Source organism: Colobus angolensis, unplaced genomic scaffold (genome assembly GCF_000951035.1).
Source record: "Colobus angolensis palliatus isolate OR3802 unplaced genomic scaffold, Cang.pa_1.0 Scaffold71, whole genome shotgun sequence".
Classification (NCBI taxonomy): Eukaryota; Metazoa; Chordata; class Mammalia; order Primates; family Cercopithecidae; genus Colobus; species Colobus angolensis.
Window position 1 is genome coordinate 11048057 of NW_012120821.1, and position 22478 is coordinate 11070534.

Genomic DNA, 22478 nt, shown 5'->3' on the forward strand with positions numbered 1-22478 from the left:
ACGCCATTCTCCTGCCTCAGCCTCCCGAGTAGCTGGGACTACAGGCGCCAGCCACCTTGCCCTGCTAGCTTTTTGTATTTTTTAGTAGAGACGGGGTTTCACCGTGTTAGCCAGGATGGTCTCGAACTCCTGACCTCATGATCCGCCCATCTCGGCCTCCCAAAGTGCTGGGATTACAGGCTTGAGCCACCGTGCCCGGCCGAAAAGAGGTTTAATTGACTCACAGTTCCACATGACTGAGAGGGCCTCAGGAAACTTACAGTCATGGCAGAAGGCAATATGATCGTGGCAGAAGGCGAAGGGGAAGCAAGCACCTTGTTCACAAGGCAGCAGGAGAGAGTGTGCGAGTGAAGCGGGAAGAGGCCCTTATAAAACCATCAGATTTTGAGAGAACGAACTCACTATCGTGAGAACGGCATGGGGGACCACCCCCATGATCCAGTCATCTCTCACCAGGTCTCTCCCTCAATACCTGGGAATTGCAATTCAAGATGAGGTTTGGGTGAGGACACAAAGCTTAACCATATCAATGCATATTCAGATTGTTTCTGTTTTTATTATTATCTTTGTATTACCTCTTTTTCCCTTGAGCTCATTTGGGACAGAAGCCTAAAAGTAGAATCACCAGATATAGTAGTGTGAATGATCTTATAGATTTTGTTTGTTTGTTTGAAATGGAGTCTCACTCTCTCACCCAGGTTGGAGTGCAGTGGCACGATCTCAGCTCACTGCAGCCTTCGTCTCCAGGGTTCAAGTGATTCTCCTGCCTCAGCCTCCCGAGTAGCTGGGATTACAGGCACATGCCACTATGCCTGGCTAATTTTTTTTGTATTTGTATTAGAGGTGGGGTTTCACCTTGTTGCCCAGGCTGGTCTCAAACTCCTGCCCTCAGGTGATCCACCGTCCAAAGTGCTGTGATTACAGGTGTGAGCCACCGTACCTGGCCTGATTTTATAGCTCTTCTTAGTGCTCTTTCCAGATAGATTGAATTGATACAATGCCAATACAGTCTTAAGTAACTTGCTTCTCCCTCAAGAGTCTCACCAGACTCAATTTAAATATTAATATTTAATATTGAGGTGTATCATTTCTCAAGACCGTTTTACAGTTGCATTTCTTTATTCATTAAGGGTATACATTATGTGGTGATGTTTTCTCTGAAATGCTAGACACTCTGCTAATTTTAGAAAATAAACATTTGATTTAAAGCATTTTTCATGGTTTGGTTTGTCATCCTGATGTTATTTCACACTTTATTTTCCTTGTGTTACAAGCTTGATTACTAGAACAGCATCACCAGTTCTTCTAGGCTTTGATGTACTTTCTCTGTTGCGGTGATGGCTTTTCCATGTCTCTTTTGCCTCATGATTTTAAAAGATTAAGATGCAGTTGACCAAGTTGAGGGGCCTCATGCCTGTAGTCCCAACACTTTGGGAGGCCAAGGCAGGCAGATTATGTGAGCCCAGGAGTTTGAGACCAGCCTGGGCAACATAGCAAAACCCCATCTCTACAAAAAATACAAAAATTAGCTGGGTGTGCTGGCTCACACCTGTAGTCCCAACTACTTGGGAGACTGAGGTGAGATGATCGCTTGAGCCCAGGAAGTGGAGGTTGCAGTGAGCTAAGATTATGCCACTGCACTGCAGCCTGGGCAACAGAGCAAGACCCTGTCTCAAAAAAAAATAAATAAATAAGAAGATTAAGATGCAGTATCACCTTGGAGCTTGGAGCTCCTATTGGCAGTTGACCATTGTTTTCACACCAACTCTAGCTTTTTTTTTTTTTTTTTTTTTGGAAACAGGATCTCCTCTGTCACCTGGGCTAGAGTGCAGTGGTGCAGTCTCGACTCACTGCAACCTCCTCCTCCTCCTGGGTTCAAGCGATTCTCACACCTCAGCCTCCTGAATAGCTGGCATTACAGGCACATACCACCATAGCCCTGCTAATTTTTGTATTTTTGGTAGAGACGGGTTTCACCATGTTGGTCAGGCTGGTCTCAAACTGCCGATCTCAGATGATCCACCTGCCTCGGCCTCCCAAAGCACTGGGATTACAGGTGTGAACTACTGTGCCCAGCTGCCTTTTTTTTTTTTTTTTTTTTGGAGACAACCTCTCACAGGGTAGTTCATGCTGGAGTGCAATGGTGCAATCTTGGCTTACTGCAACCTCCACCTCCTGGGCTCAGGTGGTCCTCCCACGTCAGCCTCCCGAGTTTAACTGGGACTACAAGCGAGCAACACTATGGCTGGCTCCTTTTTGTACTTTTTGTAGAGACAGGATTTCACCATGTTGCCCAGTCTGGTCTCAAACTCCTGGGCTCAAGCACTCCGCCAGCCTCAGCCTTCCAAAATGCTAGAATTACTGGTGTGAGCCACCATGCCTAGCTCCCCTTGCTTTAAAAAGTTTTTTTCTTATCAAACCTTATTTTTGAAATGTAGTAAAAACTGCAGTTACTTGGAGTGGAAGTAAATGGGAAATATTCACTGAATTCTCTAACTACCTGGAAAGTTAATACCTGCAATTCTGCATTTTAAGATTATTCTCTAGGTGTGTCTATATGTTAATGGGATTTTTATTCTGATTCAATTCATCAGGTTTGCATATTTAAAATTATGTTGTACAGTGGTTGAAAATAATCCAAAGCATTAATTTTTCTTTCTGTTTTTTTTTTTTTTGAGACGGAGTCTTGCTCTGTCACCCGGGCTGGAGCGCAGTGGCCGGATCTCAGCTCACTGCAAGTGTCGCCTCCTGGGTTTACGCCATTCTCCTGCCTCAGCCTCCGCAATAGCTGGGACTACAGGCGCCCGCCACCTCGCCCGGCTAGTTTTTTGTATTTTTTAGTAGAGACGGGGTTTCACTGTGTTAGCCAGGATGGTTTTGATCTCCTGACCTCGTGATCCACCCGTCTCGGCCTCCCAAAGTGCTGGGATTACAAGCTTGAGCCACCGCACCCGGCCGCATTAATTTTTCTAAGCAGCATCCCTGGAACTGTGAGAGAAGTATTTGTTACAGAATTATACATGTGTTCGTGTCATTCTTACTACTTAAAAGATTGAATTTTCACTGTGGTGGAATTGGGAAACCCTGAATTTGGCAATAAACTTACAGTGACTCTCACATTAGTGCCTTGAGTAAGCAATAGACAGTTTTATTAAAGAGATGGGTGGCTAATGACATTGAGATAGTTATCCTTCTCTTTCGCAATTTATTTCTGAAATGGTAAGAAAGGAACCTATTATGCTTTGTGCTGTTAAGTAGATATTTACTTATGGGATGCCTACTGTTTGAAAAACAATGTGAGGGCATACATGGATGAATTAGAGCAGTTCTTTTCTTGTGGAACATACACACTGAGACCAGGAAGATGACCTGACTGAGGTAAAAGTCTCTGTGTGGACTATAGCAAATCCAGAACACTTGCCTTTCTAAAGAGTGCAGCTGCTGCTCCATTGTAATAAATTTTTATCATGTGGGTGGGATTCAGGGTAAGAGTTGTTAGATCTGACTTTTCAAGAGAAGCCTGAAATCTAGAGTTTTGTGAAATAGTCTGATTTTTTTTTTAAGTATTATTCAGATTTTTAAGATATTGAATGGGGAGGGATTTTTTTTCTTTCATGCAGTGTAAGAGTCTACATTTCTTTAGTCCTCTTTCACTTCTATGCTGCATCACTGGTGACCTCTTTGAAAACATGTTGGGTTAGCCAGTGCAGCAAATGGGAGTCCAGAGGGGAGGCTGACATAAAGCCAGAAAGGAGCAGAGAACAGTGGCTCCTAAAGGATTCTCAGGAGTAGACTTGCATCACTATAAAATGGAACTTGACTCAACCTGATTATTTTTTGATTTTTTTTTAGGGGGTAAAACTGAGTGGCACAATGTTTTCCTGTAACAGCTAGTTTAAATAATTAGTTTGGATAACCTTTTTTTTTTTTTTGCAAATTGTGCTAAAACATACGTAACATAAAATTTACCATTTTAACCATTTTAAAGCATACAGTTGAGTGCCATTAAGTACATTACATTGTTGTGCAATCATCACCACCGCCCATTTCCAGAACTTTACATCTTCCCAAACTAAAACAGTATCAGTTAAACACTATACAGTGTTAGCTATATAAACGGTATATAATACACTATATAGCTAAACTGTATCCAATTTTTTTGTTTGTTTTTGGGGGGGGGTTTCTTTTGAGACAGGGTCTCACTCCGTAGCCCAGATTGGAGTGGTTGGAGTACAGTGACATGATCTTGGCTCACTGCAACTTCTACCTCCTGGGCTCAAACAATTCTCCCACTTTGGCCTCCCAGGTAGCTGGGACTACATGTGTGCACCACCATGCCCAGCTAATTTTTGTATTTTTGTAGAGATGGGGCCTCACCATGTTTCCCAGGATGGTTTCGAACTCCTGGGCTCAAGCGATCTTCCTGCCTCAGCCTCCCGAAGTGTTGGGATTACAGGCATGAGTCACCATGCCCAGCCTAAACTCTATTAGCTAAACATTGCCCATGCCCCTTCCCCCACAACCTGTGGCAAAACCACCTTTCTTTTCTTTTTCTTTTTTTTTTTTTGACGGTCTCGATCTGTCGCCCAGGCTGGAATGCAATGGCTCAATCTTGGCTCATTGCAACCTCACCTCCCAGGTTCAAGTGATTCTCCTGCCTCAGCCTCCTAAGTAGCTGGGATTACAGGCGTGCACCACTGTGTCCGGCTGATTTTTGTATGGGATTAGTACAGACGAGGTTTCTGTACTAATTGGCCAGGCTGGTCTTGAACTCCTGACCTCAGGTGATCCATCAGCCTTGGCCTCCCAAAGTTCTGGGATTACAGGCGTGAGCCACCACACCCAGCCCACCATTCTATTTTCTATGAATTTGACTATTCTAAGAACCTAATATAAGTGGAATCATACAGTATTTGTTCTTTTGTGGCTAGCTTAGTTCACTTAGCATGATGTCTTCAAGGTTCCCTCATATCATAATGTGTCAGAATTTTATTCCTTTTTTTTTTTGAGATGAAGTTTTACACTTTTCGCCCAGGCTGGAGTGCAGTGGTGCCATCTTGGCTCGCCGCAACCTCTGCCTCCCGGGTTCAAGTGATCCTTCTGCCTCAGCCTCCCAAGTAGCTGGGATTATAGGTGTGTGCCACCACGCCCAGCTAATTTTTGTATTTCTAGTAGAGACCGGGTTTCTCCATGTTAGTCAGGCTGGTCTCAAACTCCCTACCTCAGGTGATCCTTCCACCTCAGCCTCCCAAAGTGTTGGGATTACAGGCATGAGCCACCGCACCCGGCCAATTTGATTCCTTTTTAAGGCTGAATAATATTCCATTGTGTGTGTGTGTATGTGTATATTCCCTGTATGTGTCACATTTTGTTTGCCCTCTCTCCTGGTTTTTAACTGCCTTCTTGCCTCTAGTTTTCCCCCCTTCAAACCTTTTTCCATGATATAGCTATAGTGATCTTTCTGAAATGCATATAAGGTCATAGTTAAACATCTTCCTAACCCAGTTCTGCAGCCAAACCTTGCCACTGTTTGCAGTCAGACTGAACTGTTTACATAATCAGTGTTCATGTTTTAGGCTATGCTTTTTGACAAGCATTGTACATAACTCCTAGATGGTTTTTGAATGATTCCAAATAGTTCTTTATGAATTGATCCCAGTTCCTTTTCAATAATTTTTGTGTTGTATATAGAGATATTTAATAGTTGATTTAATAGGTATATACCAGGGATTGGCAAACTATGGACTGTGGGCCAAATCCAGCAGAAGAGAGTAATTGCGACTCAATAGGTCAAAGTCTGAAATACTATCAGGCCTTTTACAGAATAAGTTTTGGTATATACTGTTCCTTTTGTTTTGTTTTGTCCTAGCTAACTTATTCATCCTTTAGATTTAAATTAGTTAAAACTTTAAGGTTTTTTTTTTTTTTTTTTAAGCCATGAAATTCTTTCTTCAAACAGTCTTATACCAAAGCGCAGCTTAAAAACAAAAGAGGAGTATAGTTGAAGAGCCAATCATGCCAGCTCCTAAGGCATGTCCACTTACGTGTTAGAGCATGGTCATAAACTCAATGGAGCCTCCGTTCCTTGTATTTGCTATGGGCTTTTGTAGTGCCTACCACCTACTATGCTGAATTATTATTGCTTGTTTAGCCTTTTTGTCTTCCCAAGTAGACTGAGTGCCATGAGAACAAGAGTCCGGCCTGACACAGAAGTTCTGTAAATATATGTTGAATGAATGAATGAGACCCCAGTTGAATACTGGTAACCAAAACCAAGCTCATAAAGGACCTAAAGTGATTTCCTTTCCTACTGTAGCTCCTTAGGAATACAGTCACAACATGCCTAAGCTGAAGGCCTTAAAGACTATCCAGGCTTATGCTCTATGGTACAGTAGCTACTAGCGCCATGTAGTTTTTCAGTACTTGAGCTGTGGCTAGTCCAAATGGAGGTGTGAAATACTGGGTTTCAAAGACTTACAATGTAAAAGAATATAAAATATCTCAATGTTTGTATTGATTACATGTTCAAATGACATTTTTTGACATACTGAGTTAAATAAAACACATTCAATTATTTTAATACATTTCTTTTTTTTTTTTTTTGAGACAGAGTCTCGCTCTGTGGCCCAGGCTGGAGTGCAGTGGTGTGATCTTGGCTCACTACAACCTCCAACCTCTTCCTGGGTTCAAGTGATTCTCCTGCCTCAGCCTCCTGAGTAGCTGGGACCACAGGCGTACGCCGTCATGCCTGGCTAATATTTGTATTTTTTTTTTTAGTGGAGACGGGGTTTTGCCAGGTTGGCCAACATTTCTTTTTTTTTTTTGAGATGGAGTCACTCTGTAGCCCAAGCTGGAGTGCAGTGGCGTGATCTCAGCTCATTGCAACCTCTGCCTCCTGAGCTCAAGCGATTCTCATGCCTCAGCCTCCTGAGTAGCTGGGACTACAGGCGCACGCCATCATGCCCAACTGATTTTTTGTATTTTAGTAGAGACAGGGTTTCGCAATGGTCTTGAACTCCTGAGCTCAGGCAGTACGCCTGCCTTGGCCTCCGAAAGTGCTGGGATTACAAGCGTGAACCACTGCACCCGGCCCAACATTTTTTTTTTAATGTAACTATTAGGACATTTTAAATTACATATGCAATTTGGATTATATTTTCTATTGGATAGCACTGTTCTAGACCATTGGCTCTCAAAATATTGCTGATGAGTTAGAATCACCTGGCAAATGTTTTAAGATGATTGGACCCTGCCTCAGATGAGATGTTCCCAAGTTAGACTCACTGAAAATAGGGACCTGCCTGTGCGTTTTGATGAAGCTTCCCAGATGATTCAGTTGTCTCACATGGCCATTGAGAACCAAGTCCCATCCCTTTTTATACAGAAGGAAACAGTCTAAATAGCAAAGTGACAATAAATACAGTCTTTATTTCAGTATGCTGTCATAGTTTTCCGAGGTTAAAATTCATACTCTAGCTTTTTCATAAGTGATGGCTATTTTTCCGTTGTCTCAAACAGTGGTTCTTGACTAAAGGTGGAATTGTGGCTGGCTTTATTTAGTCATTTCAGCTTTTTAAAAGTTGGTCATTTGGTGCTTTCCTAGGATGCTGTGCCATTATCGTAGTGACTGTATTTAGTGGATTCTCAAAAATGTCTTTATTTGTTGAGGCTTATTAAAGGGTCATTGTGAGAATGAATTAATCATTAAGATTTTAAACTTAAAGTCCTGAATTGTCACCATGATTAGTATAGAATTTTCATCAGGCAGAAACAAGGCCAACTTTTCCCTACAGGATCTTGAGGCTTTACAAACTGTTCGTTGAGTTGTGAATGTCCGGGGATAATTTATCCCAGGTTTTCCTTGAGGTTTCTTCCTTCACATATTTCGAGATGGCTGGAGCAATTCGCAGTTAGCTTTTGCAGAAGTTAGCCCATGCTCTGAGGTTTGTCTTTGACTTGCCTGAGAGTGGAATGTGTTTCAGCAGACACCTTTGCTATTTAACAATCCTTATTTGTTCAGAACTGTTGGGTAATGGACAAGCATGCAAATGTAAACATGCAGTCATGTGTAATACCCATCTATCTGAAGTCAAATCAGAGAGCTCATGATAACCAAAGATTTATGAAATTTTTCAAGTGGAAGCACCAAGGGATGCTTTAGTCTAATGCCCTTCTGTAGCCTGGAAGGTTAAGGGAAAGTGTCTCTCACCCAAAAAGCTTGGATTCTGTCCTAGTGCTTTTGACTCCTTTGTGGTGACTCTGAGCAAGTTGTGTTACTCTCTCCATGCTTTGGTTTCCTCAGCAGTAGAGTGCCAGAGGAGGAGACCATTAACGTTCTTGAAGAACACCATGATTTTGGGATTGATTTTCCTTCTTTAGTGTGTCTGTTTTCTTATTAACCTCCCTGTTTTTCTCTTGAAGGGTCAGATGACTTGTCTGCAAAGCTGTGGGATGTGAGCACAGGGCAGTGCGTTTATGGCATCCAGACCCACACTTGTGCAGCGGTGAAGTTTGATGAACAGAAGCTTGTGACAGGCTCCTTTGACAACACTGTGGCTTGCTGGGAATGGAGTTCCGGAGCCAGGACCCAGCACTTTCGGGGGCACACGGGGGCGGGTGGGTTGCCCTTTTTCAAGGGTTTTTACAACTTAGCCTCATCTTTTTAAACCAGGAGCTAAGAATGTGAAATGCTTTTTTTTTTTTTTTTTTAATTTAACCTGCTTTTTTCAACCCTCTTTCTTAGTCACTGCAGTTATTTCCCTTTATTCTAGTTACTCTTATTTGGAATGTTTTACCCAGTTTTGCTTTTTCTTGCTTTCTTCTGTGAATGTACCCTTCTGGTGGGAAGGGTAGTTTTCATTCTGTCTCTCTCTCATTCTCTCTCTCCCCACTCCTGTTTCATTTATATCCTGTTGAACAGGCTGTCCCTTTGCTTTTATCAGATTCCAGACCTCTAAATTGAGTAAATCCTACTCGTGTAATTCCACTTCATTTGTAACATTAGGGCTGAAAATTCTTTGGTGTGATGGTAGTTCCTAGATTGTGTGGTCTATGCAGATTACATCCAGTTGGAACTTGGTTGACAGTTGATTAAAGCAAGCTGCCACCTAGAGATAAGGCGAAAGAAACATACCTGAATGTTTCCTAATGTATAGCAGCCTTATTTTGCAAAAACTGGTCATTTGAATATAGCCTTGAGATTTGAGCTTCTCTCTCTGTTGCTGTTCTTTTTTCGGTCGGGGAGGCTTTGTGTAGAAATTGAGCTATTTCCCAGCCTCTTGTGTAGCAGCTCCCTTCTTCCTTTCCCCCATTTACCCACTGCTTTAGCTTCTGAGAGTCATAGTCTGTAAGGTCAAGCATTACGTTTATGAGCAGCCTTCCAAAACTCCCTTAACAGGTTGGGTCCCTCTGTTTCCCAGTAACTTGTACTACTGTAGACCACTTATACAAATATGATCTTGCTTCCCCACCAGACTAAACTCCATAAGGACAGTGATCTTATCTGTCTTGTTCACCTATGTGACTGGAATTACTTGCACTGTACCTGGTGCTTAGTGATTCTTTGAAGTAGAACTAGCCATTATGCTAATAAAAACACTATTTTTTTGCTTCATTTTATTTGTCCTATAGTCTTCAGTCTTTGCTGTCTGCTACAACTTGTTCAGAAATTAATATTCGAAGGTGCATGTATGTATGGAAGTATATGTTAAACGGAGTGTTATGTTCCACAATGTTAAGATGTACCATGACTTCCAGGTGATTTTATTCCCGATCAACTTTGAGAACCCTGCTCTAAAAATTTTTATTACTGTTGCCTAGACATTGCTGAGGTTTTTCCTAACTTATTCCCTCTGCCTGCAGTATTCTTTTTTCTTTCCTTGATAAACTCTACTCATCCTTCAGGGCCCATCTCCAATATCGCCTCTTCCCTGAAGTCCTCCCTGATACCCCTGGGCAGAGTTAGTCATTCTCCTTGATGTTTCCCTAGCAAGAGGTAAACATTTATATTTTCTGGGCTTCCTCCTCTACTCTCTACTTAGACTGAGTTCCTTAAAGGACGAATCAGTGTCTTCCATCTCTGGGTCCCTAATGTTCCTTTAGAACTTGGTATACATTTGAAAACAAATATTTGAGTACTCACGATACTGCAAATACTGTTTTTGATGCTGGGGATACAGCTGTGAAGAAATTCAGACACTTTTGAGTTAATGGCTTAATCTGACCTTTGAGATCCTTGTTTTTGTTTTGTTTTTTTCTCTCTTTACATTGGGTTTTCTTGAGTCTGGGTGCTGTTTTGCAGCTTCCATTCTTTATATTTTGTCTTACTGTTAGTGTGTATTAGAGTAAGACCATGTCCTTTTTGTTTTCCTGCATAAATTAAATAAAGTATGATGTAGTATCAGGCAGGCAGTCCTAAGAAGGAATGCCATTATCTCTAACACTTGTTTTGCCTCTCACTGTAGCTACTACAAATAAAAGAGATTGTGTTATTCCTAGGACTTTCCACCTTAGAATAATAAGCTATAATAGTAAGAATTCTGAAATATTTTTATCATAAAATTGCTAGTTGAATAGCACCATTCTTACAGTGTCTCTGGTAGGGAAATTAATTGGGCAGCTGGGGAAAATAAACATTATTGAACTCTCTCGTAAAAGACCCACTGACAGAGACATGTTTTAACTTTGTGTAATTATATGCACTAGTATTTAGCGTGGACTACAATGATGAACTGGATATCTTGGTGAGCGGCTCTGCAGACTTCACTGTGAAAGTATGGGCTTTATCTGCTGGGACATGCCTGAACACACTCACCGGGCACACGGAATGGGTCACCAAGGTAGGAAGACTTAGAAGAAATCTAGAAGAAATCTTCTTGTCAGGCTTTTTGAGGGAGGGGGTGGAGGATGGTAGATACTGCCTTGTAAGTGTTAGGTGAGTCATAAGATGGAATTGCTGTAGCTACAAAGCATGATGATATACAACAGTGACCAGCGAGTAGAAGGTACTTAATAGTTTAACAAATAAATGACTTACGGACATGGAAAGATGCCCACAATATATTAGGTGGATAGAGTGGGCAAATAAAACAGGTTACATACAAAAAAGTATGTGGAGTGTGATACTGGTTTCTTAATGTGTTCATGCATCAAAATGTTGAAGGTGGGTATTTCTGGTGGGGTTGTGGGTGCATTTTTCCCTTTAGACTAAACATGTTTCTTTTTTAATCAGGCAAGCAATTTTCATTTTGAAAAAATAACGCTAACAAGAAGTAGGATAAAGAAAACTTTATGGGATCTTTAGTGAAATATTGTAATGTTTTCTTTTTTCTTTAAAACAAGATTGTTGTGAGGATCAAATGCTGTATTAATAATGGATATACCATGTAACACTTAACTTGAGTTTACTATGCCATTCTATGAGGGGGCTGAGGAAACAGTAAGCAAAATAGACCCAGGCCTTACCCTGTGGATGATAGTCTAATAGAAGAAATACTTTTATTAAACAATTTCATGGGTAAATATATCATTTCAAATTGTGGTGTTTTGTGAAGGAACAGTACAGTGTTCTGTAAGACAGTCTGGGGCTGGGCACGGTGGCACACTCCTGTAATCCTAGCACTTTGGGAGGCCAAGGTGGGTGGATTGCCTGAGCCCAAGAGTTCGTGGCCAGCCTGGCCAACATGGTGAAACCCCGTCACTACTAAAAGTACAAAAATTAGCTTGGTGTAAGTGCCTGTAATCCCAGCTACTCAGGAGGCTGAGACAGGAGAATTAACTTGAAGCTTGGGAGGCGGAGGTTACAGTGAGCCAAGATTGTGCCACTGCACTCCAGCTTAGGCGACAAAGTGAGACTCTTTAAAAAAAAAAAAAAAAAAGGTCTAGAAAAGTAATTAGTTCAGAGAAAGCTTTTTGAGAAGGGTGTTAGACATGAAGAATAAATAGGAGATAGCTGTGGAAAGAGTAGCTGAAAGATTGTTTCAGAAGGTGTAGTATATGCACAGGCCCAGGGAGTGGAAAGAACTTGGAACATTTGATGACCTGGACATAAGCCAGTGGAGCCATGCTGTAGTTGGGGAGATGGGCAGAGAGGTGGTCATCCTGTATGATTTATGAGGCCACAGTAAGTATGGTGGATATCATCAGAAGTGTACTAGGAAGCAATCTACAAGTTCTGAGCAAGTGTCTGATGTGATCTATGTTTTAAGAAAATTAACTGCTGAATGGAGAATGAACTAGAGTTGGGCACAAGTGGATACAGGGTGACCATTTAGGCTTTGGCAGTAGTCTAAGCAAAAGATGCCCATGACTTAGATTTGGCTGACAGTAATGAAAAGGACACCCATAAAGGATGTATCTTTAAGGTAAAGCCACCTGGACTTGCAGATGCACTGTGGAAAATGAAGAAGAATCAGAGGTGACTGGTGGGTTTTAGATGGGGTGGATGATTATATCTTTTTTTTTGAAATACATGGGGCTAAATGGAGAGTAGTTTGTAAGACTGTTACTATGTATTGGGCACATTAAGTTTTTTCTTTTTTTCTTCATTTGTTGCTTTAATACAGACAGGGTCTCACTCTGTTGCCCAGGCTGGAGTGCAGTGGCATGATCATAGCTCTCTGCAACTTCAAATCCCCAGGCTTAAGTGATCCTCCCACGTCAGCCTCCTGAGTAGCTAGCACTACAGCCATGTGCCACCACACCGAGCTAATTTTTTTTTTTTTTTTTTGAGATGGAGTTTCACTCTTGTTATACAGGCTGAGTGCAATGGCACGATCTCAGCTCGCTGCAACATCTGCCTCCTGGGTTCAAGTGATTCTCCTGCTTCAGCCTCCCGAGTAGCTGGGATTACAGGCACCCACCACCATGCCTGGCTAATTTTTTGTTCTTAGTAGGGATGGGGTTTCATTGTGTTGGCCAGGTTGGTCTTGAACTCCTGACCTTAGGTGATCCACCCACCTCGGCCTCCCAGAATGCTGAGATTACAGGCATGAGACACCGTGCCTGGCAGCTAATTAAAAAATTTTTTTGTAGAGATGGGGTTCTTGCTGTGTTGCCTAGGCTGGTCTTGAACTCCTGGCCTCAAGCAGTCCTCCCTCCTCAGCCTCCCAAAGGCATGAGACACTGTGCCTAGCCCACGTGAACTTTTTACATAGAAAAGCTATATAGTGTAAGGCAGTTTGGTGTTGTGGAAAACACAGTTGATTGGGGCTAGGATACTGATGGTGATGTCTTGGACAAGTTACTCCTCCTTCAGGACCTGAGTTGTATCATCTGCTAAATGTTCCTATGAACATGAAATGAAATGTTGGGACAGCACCCAGCAAGGTGCCTGATATTTAGTAATAGGTCTGTTTCAGTTGAGTCTGCAATCCAGACTTCTGAATGAATGAACCCTGCTTCCCCTCTCACCTTAGGCTGATTGATTACAAAATTAGCTAGAACCTGATGTTTATAAACTATCTCAAGTGCTAACGGAATGTTAGCTTTTATTATGTTACTACTATAATTTACATTGTTATTTTATCTTTACTGTAATTAAATGAGGTAAGATAATAGGTGCTTGTCTCCTATTTTAAAGATCAGGAAACTGATCTTTAAAATCAGTTTAGATGGTCTTGCCCAAGGTTATAAAGTCAGCGTGTGACAGATTCTGGTGCCAAGTCCAGTGCTTTTTCATTTATGATTCACATGGTTATGAAAGCAGATCATTTGCATCTACTTCAGTGTCTATGGGCTTTTTTCTTTTCTGTTCCTTCTCTTAAGTAACATTTTATAATTTTTAAAAATCAGTCCTAATGTTTGCTTCTAGATGAATGCTAAGATTAAATGCTGCCAATGTTTAGACAGTTTTTTTTTTTTTTTTTTTTTTTAAAGCGTTGTGGTCTTGCTCTGTTGCCCAGGCTGGAGTGCAATGGTGCAATCATAGCTCACTGCATCCTTTGACTCCTGGGCTCAAGCAGTCCTCCCACCTCAGCCTTCCGACTCACTGGGATTATAGGCGTGAGCCACCTCATCTGGCTAACATTAGACACTTTTAGATACTGCTAATAACAGAATAGTAAAACGTTTAGCAGAGGTTAATTTGGTAATGAGCTATGGCTTAGCTATTCTAGCATATTTTTTTTTTTTTTTTTTTTGAGACGGAGTCTTGCTCTGTCGCCCGGGCTGGAGTGCAGTGGCCAGATCTCAGCTCACTGCAAGCTCCGCCTCCCGGGTTTACGCCATTCTCCTGCCTCAGCCTCCCAAGTAGCTGGGACTACAGGCGCCCGCCACCTCGCCCGGCTAGTTTTTTGTATTTTTTAGTAGAGACGGGGTTTCACCGTGTTAGCCAGGATGGTCTCGATCTCCTGACCTCGTGATCCGCCCGTCTCGGCCTCCCAAAGTGCTGGGATTACAGGCTTGAGCCACCGCGCCCGGCCGCTATTCTAGCATATTTTAAGCTCATTTTCATATTTTAATTTAAAGAATAAAATCGTTGTAGGAGAATCATTAAAAGGATCTTTCCATAACATGGTTTACATTTGCAGGTAGTTTTGCAGAAGTGCAAAGTCAAGTCTCTCTTGCACAGTCCTGGAGACTACATCCTCTTAAGTGCAGACAAATATGAGATTAAGGTGAGTTTTTTTCTCCATTAATTTGCTTTGTTAAAGAAAAACTGGAAAACGTAAGAAAGTTAAAGTGGTATGGCAAAGGGTAAACATTCTGAGAAGAGGAGGGGGAACGTCTTAGTCCAAGCCATTTTAAACCCACTGGAAGAAGAGATGATTTGCTAGCTCTATGTCCTATGTAGTTTCTTAACTTGGATTTGTAAATGAAAAAGAAATTCACTTAAATTTATGTTCAGCTTATTCTTAATTCTTTTTTTCTTTAGAGACAGAGTCTTGCTCTATTGTCCAGGCTGGAGTGCAGTGGCATAATCTTGGCTCTCTGCATAATCTTGGCTGTCTGATTCCTGGGTTCAAGCGATTCTCCCGCCTCAGCCTCCCGAGTAGCTGGGTGTTTTTGTATTTTTAGTAGAGATGGGATTTCACCATATTGGCCAGGCTGGTTTCAAACTCCTGACCTTGTGATCCACCTGCCTCGGCCTCCCAAAGTGCTGGGATTACAGGCATGAGCGACCAAGCCCAGCCCCATTCTTAATACTTTCTTACATGTCTCCTACTGTCCTTAATTCTTAGATCTGAACTATGAAAACATAAATACTCATTTATTGTAATGAATTGCAAAGAGTTCACAAAGCACTCTCACATTCTTACTGTATCTCTCTCTCTTTTTTTTTTTTCTTTTTCTGAGATAGGGTCTTGCTCTGTCACCCAGGCTGGAGTGCAGTGGTGGAATCTTTGCTCACTGCAACCTCTGCCTCCCAGGTTGAAGTGATTCTTGTGCCTCAGCCTCCCAAGTAGCTAGAATTACAGGCACCCACCACCACACCTGGCTAATTTTTTGTATTTTTAGTAGAGACACAGTTTCACCATGTTGGCCGGGCTGATCTTGAATTCCTGACCTCAAGTGATCCACCTGCCTCGGCCTCCCAAAGTGCTGGGATTATAGGCGTGAGCCACCGTGCCTGGCCCATTATTGGATCTTTTACACTGTCCCATGTGATAGGCATTGTCTTCATTGCAGGAGCTGGAGTTAAGAGAAATTAAATAATTTTACCCAAGATTGCACAGGATAATTAAGACTTGAACCTGTGATTCTTGGCTATAAAGCCTGTGGTCTTTCCAGTATACTTCACTTTCTATCTGACTTCAGCAAACACAGACCATTTTAAGGACAAGCTTTTCTGTAGTGATGTGATCTCTCATCTTTCCTCATTTTCTTTTTTCTGTAGATTTGGCCAATTGGGAGAGAAATCAACTGCAAGTGCTTGAAGACATTGTCTGTCTCTGAGGATAGAAGCATCTGCCTGCAGCCAAGACTGCATTTTGATGGGAAATACATTGTCTGCAGTTCAGCACTTGGTCTCTACCAGTGGGACTTTGCTAGTTATGATATTCTCAGGTAATGTTTACTTCGACCTCACGCTTAACCTTTGAAAGCCTGCTGCAGTTCGGTAGTAAAGACAAGAATAAATGTTTGGATGTACCAGTCAGTAGCTGGCTTTTACGAAATGTTTACTGTATCACTTGTAAACAAGGTTATATATACTGAACATCTCAGGAAAAATATTTTAGAGGAAGTAAGCACATGAAAAAGAGTTACATACTGGAACATGCCCTGCCTGACTGTGTGAGTCATGAGCCACTTCTTTCATATTTAACATGCTTTTCTGGAAAATGAAGGGTGTGGATGAAAAGACCTTTCAGATCTCCGTAAGTTCTAATATTTTAAGTTCTACTTCATATTCAGTTGAAATTCTGCATTGTTTTACAAACTTGGTTAAACTTTAGTGGCATCTAGGCATCAAGTGACCTTCTGTTGCCTAGTAGAAAGACAGAGATACTTAGAGAAAAATAAAATGTGCAGGGTTTCTGTCCAAAGAAATAAATAAGCAGCAGTCCATAGACAAATAATGTTGTGATTCACTGTATACAATAGGCTCCTCTTGGAGATTGACAATATCTGTTAGCATGTTTGGGGCTGATGGAAGCCAGTGCCATGTGGTCATTAAGAGAACTTTGCTGATAGACAAACCTTCGTTTAAGACATGGTGCCATCTCTGATGGGCTGTGTGATTTTGTGTAACTATCTTAACTCCTCTGTAGCTCAATTTCGTCATCTGTAAAGTGACTATTAAATGAAATGCTTGTGATGAGGACCTAGTACACCACCTGGCAGATCTTTATTAATAATAAGTCTGAGAGGCCCCATATAAAGAAACCTGTTTGAATTTGTTTAACCTACTGTACTTCACACCTATTTTGCACACACTTACTAATAACAACTCACAAAGTTAGCATCCCATAGCATGGTTGCTAGGAGTACAGAAAATTGAACATTCTCTTAATTGTTTTTATGCATGACTATTTGAGGTCAGCTTGTGTGGATCTGATCACAGTAAGCACAAAACTTTGGTGGGCCGCATCTCTCTGATCACAAAGTTACAACCCCATTTATGTCTTCCTGGAGTCAGACCAACATTTCTAACCAGTTAGGTTTCAGAGGTGTCAGAATCAGTTATAGAAATGATTGATATTTATGCTTTGAGAAAAAAGACTGAAACCTTTCCTAGAAAACATCTGTTTAAGCTTTTCCTCTTGTAGATGGGGACACTGAAGCTGAGACAGGGTAGGGGCCTTGCCCAGCATTCCACTTCTCACTTTATTCCAACATGCATCCATTCATGCATGGGTGGATTATCCAATAGGCATATACTTACGATACCAGAGAGCCAGGGACATCAGAAACAGGGGAAAATAAAGTTTTGAAAGAATTTGATATTTTACAAAGCAAAATATTCAAGTAATCACCATGGGAAAATCACATCTTTTGTAGTTTAATATTGTTTTTATTTTTAATGAAAATTTTAGGAGGGAAGGTGCAAAGGCAAGGTGAGCTAGAGATGTCATAGTTGTTTTAATGCTTAGCATCTCTAAAGGGTTTAATTTGGTCCCACATCTGCTTTCTCATGTATGCTTCTGACTCGGAGTGGCATACAGAGACTATCTAGAGTCCTAGATGAAAGTTCTGTTAGTTTTTAGTGTTTGAATAATAGTTTTAAATAATAAACCTGCAGGATTGTTTGCTGGTAGGAATTGCCAGGTTCAGATTTTTTCTCCGAAAAGAATCTGTCTTGTGTCTGCTTTTTTCCTCCCAAACACAAATAAACCAACCTCTATTGAAACCTACTACAAATCCTCTGACCTCTATTGCTAGGACCCGGTAGGGCTACTTAGCTTTGAAGCTAATTGAAAAGAAGCAAAGCACGAATAACAGCATGTTACTCAATAAGTCTGAGATATGATGTGATTGTTTGAGTTAGGTTATCTGTACAGCATGTAAGGTTACTTAGGTTCAAGGACCCACACTCTGCACAGCAGGGATGTCCGGTTCCATTTCTAAAGTGATCAAAGTGAAAGCCACAAACCTGTCAAGACCTGTGCTCTATTCTGCAACGTATTTGTGGTTCAGTCTTTGGAATCAGCTCATCTTCACAGATCTTAAGCCCTAACCCGGTAGCCACCTATTTTTTGTGTTTCTGTTATGATGTGGGACCTACCACCAGACTTCCTGTTTGTTTTTCCTAGCCTCCTTTATTTTTATTTTTTATTTTTTTTTTTGAGACAGAGTCTCTGTCACCCAGGCTCTAGTACAGTGGTGTGATCTCGGCTCACTGCAACCTCCGCCTCCCGGGTTCAAGCGATTCTCCTGCCTCAGCCTCCTGAGTAGCTGGAATTACAGGCACTTGCCATGATGCCCAGCTAATTTTGTGTATTTTTTAGTAGAGGTGGGGTTTCATCCTGTTGGCCAGGCTGATCTCAAACTCCTGACCTCAAGTGATCCGCCCACCTCGGCCTCCCAAAGATGAGCCACGGTGCCTGGCTTCCTAGCCTCCTTTAGATCTCTTTTGTAGGAATTTGCACTTGCCTCTGTTTATTTCACCACTACTTTATTCTTTACATATTTATTGAGCACCCACCTTTGTGTCAGGCATTGTGGTATGCATTGGGAAGCATAAGAAGTACTTACCAAACTCAGGGAGATTAATGATCAGCAGGAGGGGGAAGACTGATGTTAAATAGCTAATTGCAAACAGTTTGTTTAATAGTTGGGTTAAGAGGAGCCTAGTATGGAGTACTTTGAGGCCCTGCCTAGTTTGTGGAGTAAGGGAAGGCTTCTAAGAGGAAGAGACATTTGGGCTGAGCTCTAAAGGTTGAGTATAAATGCTTTAACTAAGTACCAGGAGTGGGTGTACAGTGAGGAATTTTAGACTGAGACACTAGTCCGTTCAAAGGCCCTGAGGTTAAAGGAGCCTCAGGTACATTTGAGAAATTGAAGGAAATTCCTTAAATGCCTCAGTGTGACTAAAGATAGGGGCACAATAAGGAACCATCAAAGAGTTTAAAAGTTGAAACAAGGTGGTAACAAATCAGGTTGAATGTGAGGTTAACTGATTCAAAGGGCGTGAGTAGATGTGGGGAGATCAGTAGAAAGCTGTTGGCAACAGTGCAGGCAAAAGATGGTATCTTGGACTAGAGGTGTGGTAGTGCAGATAGTAGTAAATAAATTAGAAAAATTTAGGGCATATAATCAATAGAGCTTGGTGACTGAATTTGTGATTTGAGGAGGAGGAGAATTGGATGGTGGCCACGTTTCCTAACTTGAGCACCTGGGTGAATGAGCAAGTAAAGAAATAGAAAAAACAGGTTTGACTAGGAAATTCAGTTTTGGATAGTTTGAGTGTGAGGAACTTTGTCTTGTTCGCTACCGAAATCCTGGTACCAGCATTGGCTAGCTCACTTTAGGCTCTTAGTAAATATTTGTTGAGTGAATGAACATGAGTCATCTAAGTAGAAAATGATGGATGAGTTATCAGTTGTAACTCATTGGAGCACACATATTGGGACCTCTGTTTCCCCTTTACTTCAAGGTGATCTGAACTTACTGCTTTCCCTGGGATCAGACTCCATCTTGTAAACCTGTTTACAAAGGCTCACGCCATAGGGAGTGTTCAGTGATTGATTTTGGATGTTCTCAAACATGTCATCTAAATGGCTACCTCTTTTAGCAGAAGTTTCTTCCTTTTTCAATCTAGGAGGGTGAACTCATTCTCTGACTGCTTTTCAAGCAGGGGCCAGCACCTGTTAACTATTTTCTTAGTTTCATAGAAAGAAAATGTTGATATTCTTAGTATCATAGATTTTTTTTCAGATATTAACTATAAGAGAAACACATGCCCATGAGAGAGAATTTGTAAAATTTAGACAGGCTTTCAGTATTCTCTCAATCCATATTGCCCAGTTGCATTTCTTCTTCAAGAAAGAGAAAAAATATTCTTCCAGGTCCAGCTGATAAAAGACAGAAAGGTTTGCTCATTGCTTGATACTCCCCTTATATCCGTTGGAGTGTTTGTGCTCAACATATTCTCACATACTCTGGCGGTTATATGCTATGCGCTCCCCTTCTAAGGAGCAAAGACTATCTTGCTTATCTCTTTCCAGGGCCCAGGCAGCACTCAGCACCTATGATACTCAGAAAACATTTGCTAGGCCTGCATCATATTAGCTGTATGACTCATGGCAAGATGTTTTAGTCTTATTTACTAATATAGTGGAGAGAATACCTCTACCTAACTGCATTATGAGGATTGAGATAATATGCCAGGCCTGGTGGCTCACGCTTGTAATCCCAGCACTTTGGGAGGCCGAGGTGGGCGGATCACGAGGTCAAGAGATCGAGACCATCTCGCCAATATGGTGAAACCCCGTCTCTACTAAAAATACAAAAATTGCTGGGCACGGTGGCTCACGCCTGTAATCTCAGCACTTTGGGAGGCCGAGGTGGGTGGATCATGAAGTCAGGAGATCGAGACCATCCTGGATAGCACGGTGAAACCCCGTCTCTACTAAAAATACAAAAAATTAGCCGGGCGGGGTGGCAGGCGCCTGTAGTCCCAGCTACTCGGGAGGCTGAGGCAGGAGAATGGCATGAACCCGGGAGGTGGAGTTTGCAGTGAGCCGAGATCGCACCACTGCACTCCAGCCTGGGCGACAGAGCAAGACTCCGTCTCAAAAAAACAAAAAAAATACAAAAATTAGCTGGGTGTGGTGGCGGGCACCTGTAATCCCAGCTACTCGGGAGGCTGAGGCACGAGAATCGCTTGAACCTGGGAGGTGGAGGTTGCAGTGAGCTGAGATCGCACCACTGTACTCCAGCCTGGTGACAGAGCGAGACTCCATCTCAAAAAATAAATGAAATAAAATTAAATTAAAAATAATTAAAAGACATGTTAATTATGAAGTTCAGTGCCTGGCACATGTAAATGCTTGATAATTGAATGTCCCCCATCCTTCCTGCTATGAGACTGAAATTGGCTCCTTTGTAGCTCTTTGCCTCTGATCCTAATTCTGTCTTCTAAAGCTTATAATGTCTGACCTGTCTCCTACACATCTTTCACTATTCAGAAGTGATGCTTATATACAGTTACCCTATTCCTGCCAACTCTTTCGTTCCCCCATCTCAGCAGATAGCCTTCAACTGTTCTTTCCTCGTCCTGGTCTCCAGATCCTCCCATTCTGGTTGCTCTCTTGGGCATATACTAGTTGGTGGTGTCCTTAAAACCTAGGCTAAACTCTCCTCCCACAGGAGCCCCATCATATGTCATGGAGCAGTATTTGTCTACCGCTTGTCTGGTAGCTCTTAGTTCCTCCACAGAGGGCATCAACTTTTCTTGTTAATCTTTTGCTTCACTAAGGACGCAGACAACAAAAGATAAGTTTTTTTTTGTTTTTGTTTGTGCTGCCGTTTAGCTAGGTGTCTCCTAGCCGTTGTCATTGGTGTCTTGGAAACTGCCTCTGAGAAAGTTAGGGCTGGCCTCCCAACTCCCTAGTTTTCTCTGCTTCCCCTAGTTGTTTCTCCCCTAGTTGTTTTCATAATAACTTCTTATGAATCTGTTATTAATAAATGTTTCTTAGTTATTTGGGAAACTTTAAATATTTTCAGCCTTTACTGTTTTTAGAGAGAAACCCAGTTGTTTGCTGCCTGCTGAATAGAGTAGCACTTTAGTCACTTGGCTTTCAGATTTCTTCTGGGCTTCAGGATGTTCCAGTATTCTAGGAGTTAATGAATACATCTTTTTACCTAGTGGTAAGAGTTACCTCTTGCCTTCTACTTCTCACTGGTAACTGACAAATTGTGAACGTTTAGCCGTATTTACTCTGCCTGGGCTTTGGTTTTCACAGCTTAAAAAGAGAATGTTTAGTGAAATATTATCTGTAAGATCCTTTCTAGCCTAGATGGATGTTTTGTATTTTTATAAACTTTCATCAGGCAGGATGCAGTGGCTTGTGTCTGTAATCTCAGCACTTTGGGAGGCTGAGGCGGGCGGATCATCTGAGGTCAGGAGTTCGAGACCAGCCTGGCCAACATGGCGAAACCCCATCTCTACTAAAAATACAAAAAATTAGCTGAGCATGGTGGCGCATGCCTGTAATCCCAGTTACTCAGGAGGCTGAGGCAGGAGAATCGCTTGAACCTGGGAGGTGCAGTGAGCCAAGATCGCGCCACTATACTCCAGTGTGGGCAACGGAGTGAGACTCCATCTCAAAAAAAAAAAAAAAAAAAAAAAAACTTTCATCAAACACTACCTTTCCCTTTTATGCCAATATTATATAATGACTGAACCCACTCCCCACCCCCAGCTTTTTGATAAGTGGGCTGAGCTTTTTCTCCTTATATTTTACTTTTTATCAAAAACATTTAACTCTAAATTTGCTTGAATTTAATACTGGTTTTAAATATCTCCAGAAAAGATTACAGTAGCATAAACAGAAGCAAAGTTGCCTTCTTTCACAGTACCTAACTCTCATCCTTGT

The 22478-nt window shown here is 41.7% G+C and overlaps 1 protein-coding gene across 4 annotated transcripts in view; it reads left to right on the forward strand.

Annotated features, from left to right (window-relative positions):
- Positions 1-22478, forward strand: part of FBXW2 (F-box and WD repeat domain containing 2) — a 36323-nt gene that overhangs the window by 8249 nt on the left and 5596 nt on the right. For all 4 annotated transcript variants that reach the window (XM_011927412.1, XM_011927415.1, XM_011927413.1 and 1 more), the window contains 4 exons: positions 8422-8616; positions 10705-10838; positions 14529-14615; positions 15836-16005. In XM_011927412.1, coding sequence (XP_011782802.1) covers positions 8422-8616; positions 10705-10838; positions 14529-14615; positions 15836-16005 — 586 coding nt within the window. The remainder of the gene's footprint in view (positions 1-8421; positions 8617-10704; positions 10839-14528; positions 14616-15835; positions 16006-22478) is intronic.